This window comes from Ursus americanus, chromosome X (genome assembly GCF_024610735.1).
Source record: "Ursus americanus isolate L20-20 chromosome X, mUrsAme1.1.p, whole genome shotgun sequence".
Taxonomy (NCBI): Eukaryota; Metazoa; Chordata; class Mammalia; order Carnivora; family Ursidae; genus Ursus; species Ursus americanus.
In genome coordinates, this window is record NC_142164.1 from 37706494 (window position 1) to 37718942 (window position 12449).

At 43.4% G+C, this 12449-nt stretch overlaps 1 protein-coding gene across 2 annotated transcripts; it reads right to left on the minus strand.

The window, feature by feature from the left end:
* Window positions 1-4420: 4420 nt before the first annotated feature.
* On the minus strand, window positions 4421-10648 carry NXT2 (nuclear transport factor 2 like export factor 2). 2 transcript variants are annotated; one of them, XM_045804034.2, is made up of 4 exons: window positions 10273-10648; window positions 9183-9269; window positions 7501-7645; window positions 4421-6600 (listed from the first exon to the last, which is right to left on the minus strand). In XM_045804034.2, exons 1-4 carry the CDS (start codon window positions 10285-10287, stop codon window positions 6419-6421), a joined length of 429 nt encoding a protein of 142 aa, XP_045659990.1. In that variant the 5' UTR covers window positions 10288-10648; the 3' UTR covers window positions 4421-6418. The 2 variants fall into 2 exon arrangements, with proteins under 2 accessions (XP_045659990.1, XP_087715560.1); XM_087859434.1 differs by lacking the exon at window positions 10273-10648 and adding an exon at window positions 9486-10138.
* Window positions 10649-12449: the final 1801 nt, after the last annotated feature.

A 12449-nucleotide genomic window follows, 5' to 3' on the forward strand; every position in this document is an offset into this window, starting at 1 on the left:
CTTCTCCGTGGTGACCCTCCGCTCTAGGAGCCTTCCAGCCAGGGAGGGAAGGACGAAGATGCCCACAAAGCAGACGCTGAGTGGGCGCATATATATACACGCAGGGCACATGGGCGGCTCAGTCTCCGGCAGGCTTGGCTCTAAGAACGGAGGACACAGCTGTTCCCGGATTCACTACGGTTCGTGAAGTGCCTGTGATTCTATCGTATTGGTTAAGAATCATACAGGCCTGCTTTTGGATCTGGCTTCTGCCACTAAGTAGCCTTGGACAAGTGACTGTCTCTCAGAGCCTCAGTTGCCGGATTTTCAAAATGGTCATGCCGAGAGCACCTATTTCCCAAGGCCAAACGGGATAATAATGCGCGCGAGGTGCTCAGCATTGCCTGGCGCATGTAGGTGCTTACTGGTGGTTAGCTGTGTTACTACTGTGGGCCAGGCCTGGTACAGTTTTTACCTCATGCAGGCTTCACAACAACCTTGCAACTTAAGTATTACACCCTCCTTTTGTAGATGAGGAAGCAGGGGGCTCTGCTAGAGCATTGATAATAACTTGCTAAAGGATCACACAGCTGGCAAGTGGCAAGTCCCCAGTTCACCTCCACGTCTCTTTGACTCCGAGTCGACCCGTTAGCTCACACCGACACTACATTCTAGAGTTTTCCCAGGTTGTTGCCAAAGGGGCTCTGCAGGCTAATGAGCAGCGTGGGGGGCAGAAACGGGGTTTGGGAGTGTTCTCAGGCCACTAACAACTAGGTGAGAGCCGCAGTGGAATAAAAGACATTTCTCACAGTGAACAGAAGGCAAAAGAAGGCATCATCGGTAAGGTATTTGGGAGGTTCTATGCGGGGCTCATTTATAGTGGGTGGTACATGGTGGGTAGAAGTCCGCCTTCTCAAGGTAGAGTTGAAGGGGCACCAAAGTCCTCCCATTCCTCACGCACAAAACTATGTTCAAAGAGCCAAGATTGGCGGCCGTGTCTTTGAGTTCTAGTACTGTTCCAGCTGCTTCTAGACAAAGTGCAACAATCCCAAGGCACAATAATCCCAATCACTTTGATCGTGAGCTTACCTTACGAACTGAACTTGAAAACGGAGGGTGGGGCCTGAGGGAATGGCTCTTAGGATGAAGAAGATCCGGATGGGATGGGAAGGGGGATTTGAGGAGGGCAGGATAGTCCAGAGTCCGCAACTGCGGGGACCTTGGGAAGCAAAACAAAGGAGTGCCCTAGAAAGATGGGAGGAAGGGGCACAGAGGTAGGCGGCTCCCTAGTTCCTAGTTTTGGCACTGGTCTCCCAGAGATATGTGTGTGTTTACGTGTTTAGCTGCAGTTCTTATTCTAAGGTGGAAGGGCGTCCTTAACCATCATGACTTCCCACCCAGAGTAATTATAAATCCTCCGTCCAAGGGAGGCTCTATTTTCTGGTTTCTCTCTCCCACTCCCTCCCCTTTTCTTTCCAGTTGTTTGGAAAACAACATTTCCCTAATTGTCCCCACCCCCACCCCGCCAACTAATTTCTCCTCTGATCCCTTCTCCCAGGCTTGCCTTTTTTCTCTCTCCAGCAGCCTCTGAAGCCAGTGAATTATTGGCTCTGAGGTTGGGCCCAGACCACTGGGAATCTGGGGTGCCACAGACAGACAGATAAGCTTATTAATCATTCCCAGAGGCTCTTTCAGAAACAGCACAAAAGGATAGGGGAACAACGCGCGTGGGCCAGCCCAGAAAGCTCAGGGCTCCCTGCTGGTGACACCGACCACTTGTGTTGCAGACTCCTCTCCCCGATTTCCTGCCCTTGTGGAAGAGAACTGGAATCGATAATGTTCCAGGCCAGTTCCCCCCCCATTGCAGAAAGACCTCTCAAAAAGACATTTGCAGGTTGCTATTTTTGCTTCCCTCGAAGGGCCTAAATCTCTTTGGCACAAACAGTCCTCTCTCTCTGTATTGGTCTAATCTGAGCCTTGTCGTGGAGCTGGAGAAGTCTTGCACAGGCAGTGGCAAGTTGTGGTTGTGGATGGCAGTCTATAGACCTGATTTTACCCTCAAAGAACCAGAATTTGGGGAGAGGCCAAAGCCAATGGCCAAGCCAAAGACACAGAGCCACTATCCTGTGCCGTGTTTTCACATCTGTTGTCTTATTCGAGCCTCACAACCACCTGGTGGGACAGATAGGGCAAATCTCCACTCAACAGCCAAAGACAGAAGCTCAGAGTAAGTGAATCACCAAAGCTCACAAGGCACAGCGGGGGCAGATCAGCCTTAGAATACAGGTTTCCTTTGGGTCTGGGACTGGGATTGACTCCATTGAGACCATCACAGCCTATGTTACACCAGGGAGTTGATATGCCATGTCTGGAATGTCCAAGAAGAAAGGGAAAGGAGAAAAAACACACATACAAGATTGACGTAAAAGGGACCAAAATACAGTTTATGCAGTATCGGACCACGTTCAGTGTTCCTGCCAGAAAGCCCTCTCAATGCTCTTCTTTGACACCTGAAATCGGGTGGCCTCCTCCGCGTTTCAAGCCTTCATTGCCACACATGCTACTCTCAGATTCTGCCTAGAGACTGAACAGTTGCTTTCTTAGCTCTGAACTTTGGGTGCGAGGTAAGGAATGGGAGGAAAACAGTGCTGCCTTTCATGGAACTCTGCAAATAGGACACGGAAATAGGAGAGGAAGAAGTTTTTGATCATTTCTGTGTCACGGTAACATGGCTAACACATAGCACCACTTTTTGGAAGCCACCGACTAGAAAGAGATAGTGAAATTTGCGTGCTTGTTCCTTTTTGTTTTCCAAACTGCTGCCACAGTCCATTAAGAAGTTGTAAAAATCTATACGGCAGGCTGTGATCAGAATTCCCCCCCCCAAAAAAATTAGTACAATGAAATAGAAAGTACCAGAAACAACTTGCAAGGAGTACCCATGAGTTTTATTTTGGACGTAACATTTCGTTTGTTACATGTATGCATCTGTGTGCTGGACTGTGGTATTTTATACTTATTGTGTTAGAGCAAACCCTTTGAAAGCCACTGACCTAGAAGACGCATACACCTCAATCTGAGACACGGGCTGTTTCCTAAGACCCTTCACTGGATGTGTTATTCCAACAATACTCTACGTTCCTTCTTTTTTAATGCTTCTCCAGGAAGCAAGACTGACTTAGATAGCCCACAGGTGGTCACTGAGAACTCTTTTGTATAGAAAGCTGTACTTGACAAAGAAGGGCAAATATTTATTAATAGAATACAGCAGTTTGGTAACCAAGTGTTTTGATGAAATCTTTTCATTGTACAGAGCCAACTGTTAAATCCAAAAGCCAACTATGCCCTACCATTTCTCCCTAGATAGATCTTTATCCTTCATACCGTGGGTATCTTTTCTATACCCTGTATTAAATCACAAAAATCAGCAAGTGAAGTTCCCATCTACCAAATTTCCTGCCTCACTAGTTTCAAGCAAGTCAATCCAGCAATATTGCAGAATAAGAGAACTCATGGTATCTTCTTGCCTGTTTTGGACTGCTTGCTCCTTTTCCAAACACGACATGTACCCTTTAACCTCACTGGGGTTATCTTTTTGGACACACTGCATATTACTAGGTAACTTCCAAAAACCAGGTACATGTTAAGACTCCAGGTCACCAAGGCTCAGGCATGTTTAAATAAGGTCTGTGGCTCTTCCAGTCCTGTGAAGCTAGTCATACAAGTAACTTGACAGAACTTGAATCTTGAATTACTAGCCTCCTAGGCCTTACGGCCTTTTCCTTCCACTATGCCTACACATTTAGACCTAAGTAGACTCCTAACCATTCCTATCTAGGCAACTCATTACTGTACTTCATCAATCTCATCTAAGATGCCCCCGATTGTGAGACTCACCAGTACTTTTGCTACTACTGAGAAAAGGGGGGGAAAATCCGATTAAACTATGATTTGGCATCAATTTAGGATCCATGCCAATTTCAGGGATGTTAAATTGTGAAAAATAAGTGCACCTGTGAAGAGATGGAAAATGGTAGTTGGTTTCAAAGACTGTTGCTTCTTCTCACTCCTCTCCAAGTCCCTGGTGACATTTTTTTAATATAGAATTGAAATTAATGGGACCCTTCTTTCTTGGAAACGAACTGTCTTTTGGCTTGACTGCCTGCTGAATCCAGCATTTTGGCTAAAGTTTCTCAAGGTTAAAATTGCCAACATCTCACCAGAAACCTCACTGCTACCTCAAACAGGTGATCTTGCAAGTGTGAATATTTGGTAGGAAAGGAACAAGGTGGGGTAGAGAAAAGACAAAATCCAGACTTGTCAACCACTGTTTTCAACATTCTAATGTATTTTTCTTTAACTTGAAAAACGCTGTATTGTAAAGAAACCACCACCTCTTCTGGAGTCTTTAAAAAAAAAATCAAAAGACCTTAAAACAAGCTTGAGAAAACTTGTCACAAGGCAAATTTTATTTTATTTTTTCAAGTTACAAAAATACCATGTCAAAAATACAGTCTTAGTCCATACAAGAGTAGTTCCAGCCATGTAAAAGTTCTACAGAGTTTGGAAAAAGCCATGTATATATAAGTCTTAAAACATACAATACAACTGCTCAATTCAGTTATTGCTAGATATGTGCAGCTTTCACTTGAGACTGCTCTCTACAAGGTAAGGGCAGCGTCTGGGTGCTGACTGTTGCTGCTCGAGGTGTAGGTTTAGACAGCCAATCTGAAGTTAGAATGAGCTCGCTCTGAGTAGACTATAACGTGTAAGTTTTGATCAGTACTACAAGAGAGTGTGGGCTACATTTCAGTTCTGCCCTCTCCTCCCATATTTAATTCTATTCTATTAACACATCGGAAGTAAAATGTGTAGTTTGGGGCAAGAGTAAACGAACCACTGGTTTTCAAAGTAAGTGATGAGAAACCATAACTTTGAGTTCCGATGGAGAAACGAAGCTGGCACATTTAGCTTAAAAAACACTGAAACGATAAACACAAGAATGGAGAAAATTTTAAAGTTTAACCAAAACCAGAGCTAGCTTTTTCTCTTCAGATGTTGAGATGGAAGACGAATCAACTTGTGCCTCTGAAGTCCAGGAGCTTATGAAAATCTGCTGCCCTCTATTTTCTCTTTAAAAAGACCAAGAGCTAGCCACATGACAAGAACATGCTTTCAAACAGTTTGATTTGCTCAACAGAAGAACGAATCATCAAATTAAATAATTTTAACTTTAAATAAGTGAAAAAGAGGAAGAAAATGCAGTTGACAGTGTAAAACACAGAGAACAAATCACTTACTTTGGGGGATGGGTAATACATAGGAGACTTTTGGCCTGAAGTTCACATGGAAGACTTAGAAGCTAAGAGTGTCCCAAAGAGACAGCAATGGCTTTGTTTCCCACTTTCCTGTCAGACCCTGCAGGGTCAGCATTATTGCTGACATCTTACCCCCGGAAGTTCTTGAATGAATTTGAGACATAGATTGGTATTAAGAATGAGGTGAACGGGAAGAACCTTTCAAAAGCATTCTTCGAACAAAAGTGACAGGACCATTTGGCAAGGATAATTTAGGACTTAAATCCTAAAAATAGGCTACATTTTTAGGAGGTAGAAAACAAGTACCAGAAATTTACCATTGGGCCACCCTCCTCAACTTTTGGCCAACCTTGGATCCTTTCCATTTCTCACTCCCCATTCTCCCATTAAAGCTATTAGTGCTACTACCATTCGTTACCTAAGGTTATAAACTTGGAGCTGCCAAGAAAAATCTTACGTAGTTTTGCTTTTAAACCACTGAGCCTATCTAATACTCAAGTATCAACTGGGAATGTTTTAGTAGATTAATTCACTCCATAAGAAAACATGCCAACGTCAAATAAATACTTAACATGAAAAAAGACCGCTGAACACCTCTACATGCTAATACGTCAGAGCAGCTATGCAAACCTAAATTAGTAATGTTTTCACTGAACTGATTTGGATAAGCCTTATATTAAACCTACATTACCAGCATTTACTGAAAATAGGTATGTATCTTACTAAAAAATTAAGCTAATAACAACAACAAAAAAAACTCCACTTCTCCCAGAGAGTTATGTTGTGCTGATATCCCATAGGTATTATTATAAAAGGGTTTCATTTTTGCAATAGGCTGGGCTCACAGTGCGTATGTTAATACAGAGACCATGTGTACAATGTCACCACAAGAATGTCATTAGTGAAATGTATATAAGGCATGTAAAAAACTAGCATTAAAGCTCTTAAGGGCAACGATCCAAACGGGCAGCTGCTAGAAAAGGTGCTGCTAGGAATAAAAAAGTATTAAAGAAAACGGAGCTTCAGCACATATTAGTTTATAGTGCTTCCACAATAAAAAGAATTACTTCACATAAATTTCTGTTGCTGGAACTAATGGACCAAACAAGAACGCCCCCCTTTTAACTATTAGCCCAATCTTGGAAACGGAAGCAATCACTTGCGATCTTCCACACGGTGTTGTTAGGAGTCGACTGGGCAGTGAGCAGGAAGTTCTGGTTGAAGTAGTGTTGTTTGTTTCCATCAAATTTCACAGTTCCACTGGTCACAACGAGAACTGTGGTCTGGGCCTGAGTAGCTTGTTCTTTACCCACATAAAAAAAGAGAAGAGGGCACAGTTTCTATCTCTAAAGAAGCAGATTTTCAGGCTTAAACAACATTGTTTCTAACTTAACACAGAAAAAAACGTTTCATCAACTTTCTTTACCTTGAGCAGAACCTTGGGCATGCGCACCCAAAGGCAGAAAACTAAATTATCATTTCAGAGCATATTAAAATTATTTTCAGTCCAGAAGGATTTTGGGGACTCTGAAGTTTCAAAATGAAGAGCTTATGTCTAGCGCAGGACCATCTGGTTTCCGTATTTTATTAATATTTCATTGGCTTCCTAACAGAGTTTTTTCTTACTCTGCCTTCCTTAAGCTATCTTTTCAAGAACTACAAAGGGGGCAAAAAAAAGATCACCCTAAACTACCACTTCCGACGCTTAGGACCCCACCTAGAGGTCAATCTTATGTATCGCATAATCTACCTTGAATCAAATTCTGGCTTCCCAAATCATTTCGTCCCATAACAGAATCAATTTCTCCTGTGAAATTTAAGTACGTTGTAAGATACTAACATTGCTCAGAGACTGTTATAATTTTTCTCTGGGAACATTTCAAGGCGCAAAGGCAGCTGCTTATTCAGGGACAACAGATAATTAGTCCTCTCCCATCAACCAAAAGCACATTGAGCCTCAATTTCTCACTAAGTGTTAATCCACCATAATCATACAATCCAGCAAAACCTACTAGAGGTTCTCTGGAATGAGATGCATCTAAAGGAAGACCAAAAGTTTGATCTGACTGCTGAACTTTTCACTTTCAACTTGCTCAAAAAAGTCATTATTTCTATCACTACAAACTGCTCGCTGCTTTTGGCATTCAAGGTCAGTGCTCACTAAAGGAAAACAAAAGACGATGTTGAAAGAACGTGATCTTACCATGCACTGGTTGGCAATCTAACATATTGACCTGGAACTCACTAGAAGGCAACATCTCAAAAAAATTAGTTAGGGCTTCCAAGCCTGTAACAACATTTCCATTCCATATTAAAGTGGCCTTGTCCAGATACAGCCTGGTTAGTGCCTTAAAGAGAAAAGAAAAAGAATAAAAAAAGGTAAAGATTTTTGTTTCTGGGGAAGCGTTTTATAGAAATGGATCAAAGGGTTACAGGGGGCATAAAACACTTCCACAGTTCTACCTCCATCTCCACTCCCCTTACCCCTCCCGCTGGAAGATAACGTGAGCAAGGAAGGTGTCTGCCTTATAATATTTGGCTTTAATAGAGATGACTTCACTTTAGCCATGAAACCACTGTGCATCCAAACTGGAAGAGGGTTTTGAAGTTTTGCTTTCTGTTTGTTAAAATGAATGAAAAGATTACAAGTTTCAAGCACATGCGGCCCCAAACCAGGTTTAGTCTCTCTCCAGTTTCTAATTATGAGAATTAAACAGAGTCGTCAGTCGGGCCCTCCCTGGACGCTCCAACCCTAGTGTTTACGTACATGTGAGTCATTGAATATTTGAACAATCTAATGTCGTATGTGTTAGGAAGAATTCCTTTTAGTACTACTCAAACACCATGTTTTGTTCACAAGAATCACAAGTACTTGCCAGTGCAGAGTCTCTGCTAAGTCATGTAAGTTAAGGCCCACATAAGGCAGAAGTCAACAGTTAACCCCTTAGGCACAGGAGTTAGTCACAGGAGGTTAGCGTGTCACAGGACAGATTATTTGCTTAATCCTAAAATTTCACTCGGATGAAAAGACCAGCCCCTTATCTTGACTCTGGTAAGTAAAACTATGTTGCCTTTTTTTTGCTACTTTATTTTTGAAAGCAGCAAGACACAATAAACATCCATTGTCAGGTCCCTTGCCCCCATTCCATGTCAAACATCGGTACCAGTAACTTCTTTTATCTTCTGCCTTAAAAAAAAATAGAAATTTTGAGAGATTAACTTCTGTACCTGCAGCATAAAGAAAGCTCTCTAAAGCAGTCCTACGCAGATAAGAGACCTAGGCAAGACTCCATCCAGCACATACTGAAACAATTACTTAGAAGATATGACTCAGGGATACATCACAACAAAAAAGCTGATGACATGAGAACTCGCTCTTTTGAAAACTAAAAGTATCCAAGCCATGTGGATCCTATTCGTGAGTGCCAACTACAGCTGTGAGCTTTAATCAGAAATTATTAATATAGGAAATGAAACGAGCAAATCAAGGAACGTTCCCTGTAACGGCAGACTCCTTCACTGGCACTAATGCTGTTTTAAAGCATATTGGCTGAACGATGAGATTAAAAAGGTAACATATTTAGGTAAATATATGTCAAGCCCCATGTCAAGTGCAGTAAGTTACATTCCCCTAAAAATAAAATGAGGTTGAGAGAAGTTAACAATTTGCCCAAGGTCACAGAGCTAGGTAAATGCAAAGCTGAGATAGGATTCCAGAGCCCACACTTCCATAACGTCACACTCATCCTTCCGTAAACAAGGCACTTTTAAACAACAAGTCCACAATGATCACTTATGCAAGTCAGATGAATGGCTGGCTAAGAAAAAACAAAAAACAAAAACCCTGGTACTTAACAAAGAGTGGTAGAGTCTATTAACACTCACCCGTCTTCTTTTGTCCATTGTCTCATAGTAAATATTGACAAATTCCTCAGCAGCTCTACATGCCTGATCTACATGAGTCTTAAAATCCTGGGAGAAAAAATTCAGACGTGTACATTACTAACCCTCCAACTCCTAATAGACAAACCCACCAAAAAAAGCTGATTTATTTCAATCACTTTGTAGCTCCATACACACTCCATGTTCTTCCACATAAATTTGGACATTATAAAGTTCAGTGCTCAAAAGTTTCCAGTTTTCACATTTTTCACCATTTTAAAGTACGTGTATTTAGGACATAATCACCTCTCATTAGTGAATTTTTTCTCATTTCAGATTGGAATTGATAATCTTTGCTTGGTAACTGGTGCTGTAAGTACTGTAGGCTTTCAATATTTTACAAAACATTCACCGCAATAAAAATGATGTGGTCTGAACCTTAAAAAGGGCGGGGTGGGGGAGTGCTGAGTTCCCTCTTTAAGCCAGAATGACAAGGAGTTACTCACTGGGGAAAAAATAAAGAGTACGAAATAAAGGTCAATGAAACACTTGAGAATCTACATACTTAGGAAACTTCATCACATTACATAAAAATTCACCGGCATTTGTAAAGAATTGCAAAACCAAAGAAGAGAAATGCCATTGGGGTTTTCTCCTGGTGGATGGATGATTACTAAGTACCTTTCTTCCCCCAGCCATTCACCAAGCCCAGCCTATTATTTGAATTAAGAATCCGTTTCATTTCTCTGTCAGGTGATTGAAAGTTATTTAGAGAAGGAAGTAATGGAGAATAAAAGATCGCAAGCCATGAACAGTCCCCAACATTCCCGCCTCCCGCCAATTCCCATCTCGGGGTCCTTTCCAGCATCCGAAAGCGACTGCACAGAAGCCGGGAGTCGGGGGTCGGCGGGGGAATAGGGGGGCTACGGACCAAGAGGGGCTACAGAGAGCGAGTCCCGCCCCCGGAGCCCAGCGGGCCAGGCCCTGATTCGCCACCGGACCACGTGACCACCAGCCAGCCCGCCCCAGCGCCCCTCCCCTCCGCTGCCCGAGCCGTGGCGCCCCGGCACCCTGCCGCGGCCCCGGCACTCACCACAGACGTGGCCATGAGCGAGCCCGAAGCAGCCTGTTCTGGCAGTGGCGGTGTCACTACCTCCTCACGTGTCCGGCGCTCTCGGCTGCTGGAGGACCAAATATTTAGGAAGACAGCTAAACCCGCCAAACGCCGAATTCTCTACCCGCCCATTCTCTCCCGGAAGTAGCTCGGTCCGTTGTTAAAAGCACCCCGATGTTCCAACCTTAAGTACACTTCCCTTCAGTTCCGACCGCACCCTCCCATCTGCCTCCTGTATTCACTCGTTAGCTATTTATCTACTTCACTGGGAAGAAAAAGTCCCTGGCTTTCCTAAACTAGATACTCTAACCGAAAGTATCCATTTTCCCAGCGACACGAGACAAGCAACGATCATCTAAATGGTCCAATAGGGGAGCTTCTTTGCTCCAGCAGGCGGGGCCAAGGCCCGCTGAAGACCAATGAGAAACGCGAGAAGAAACCTACTGGATCTGTAGCCTATAGAAAAAAGGGGTGGTGTTTGGGGAGGTATGCAACCATACTGCGCATGACTGGTGGAGAACAGTTTAAGGTTTAAAGTTCTGGAACATTCTGGAAGAATCTAGCCTCACTGAATCGAATCCCAACGGTCTCAGCAGCATTCCTAAAATTATTCACAAATCACGGATTTGGTTATCTGCTATTCATAAAGAAAGTCTTATCAAGTTCCCTCATCTAGCATGAAGTTTTTGTCTCAGACTTCAAAAGAAGATTAGTATACATTGCCATTTACCACCTTCTGTAACCTACTCTCTAACAACAGCTAAAACCGCGAGCAAAGTACTTTTTCTAAGCATTTTAATCCATATTCACTTATTACTTCAAAAACACTATGAGGTAATCATCTCCAGTTTATAGCTAAGGCACAATGTGATTAAGTAACCTGTTCAGAGTCACAAACTAATTAGGGTTCAAGCTCAAGCGATTTAACTACCACTACAACCTGATTTCACTCTCTAGCATCCTTTAAAACCCTTCACCTCAAAGGCGCCAACAAATTCTGAGTGGTCAAATCAATTAGATAGCTCTATAGTCTTACCACGAATAACTGGTTTGTGGCTCCTCATCAAAATGGTCCCTTCTTCGCTGGTGTCTTCCTGAGTCTCCACCATGAGACCATTCTTTTCTGAATCTTCTCATACTTCAAGGTTATTTTTCTCCCCCCGCCCCGAACTCTCCGCTGCTCAGACTAGCTTCAACTGCAAACCTACCCGCTTCCTTCCTTGGCTCCCCTCTTACTAGCGTCACTTCCGGGGGCTGTCCCTTATTTAAAACCTCCCTCCTCCCACGTGACTTCAACTGCTACTCGTATGCTAATGACTTTTCAGCGCCCCCCTTCTCTGACCTCCGGTTTCAAATATGGAATTTCGCTAGATATGAACGCCAGAATGCACTACAGACTTCACGAACTCATAGAGTCCAAAATTTAAACTCATTATTTCCTCCGCATGGCCTATCTTTTGTATTCTTTCTGTCATCTATGCTTGAATTCTTGGAATCTTTATTTTTAGCACCCCCCATCATCGTAATTCATTTGTTCATTCAAAAAATAATGAGCACTTAGTATGGACTACCACATTCTGGATATAGAGTGGTAAACAAAATAGACATGATTCATATCCTCATAAAATTCGCAGTGTAATGGGAGTGGTAGACAATAAACAATATATTAATGAACTACAGAGGAATTCCAAGTAACTTACTCAATTCTGCTCATTTTTTCAGCAACCTCTCCCTCCCCTCTCCTCCACTCCTCTCTCTCCCCTCTCCTCCACTCCTCTCTCCCCTCCCTTCCGCTTCCCTCTCCTCCCTTCCCCCAACCCTTCCGCTGGCCTTCCCCCCTCCCTTCTGATCAGCTCCTTTCCCCTCCCCTCCCCCTCTCCCTTCTGCTCAGCTCCTTTCCCCTCCCCTCCCCTCTCCCCTCCCCCTCGCCCTTCCACTCCACTCCCTTCCCCTCCCCCTTCCTCTGCTCTACTCCCCTCCTCCCCTTCCCTTCTGCTCCCCCCTTCCACTCACCTCTCCCTTCTCCCTTCCACTCCGCTCCCCTCCCCTCCCCCTTCCACTCCTCCCTTCCTCTCCACTCCCCTCCCCCCTCCTCTCCTCTCTCTCCTCTATACACAAACATTATCACTCTTCTCATTTTTACAAGATTTTCCTAA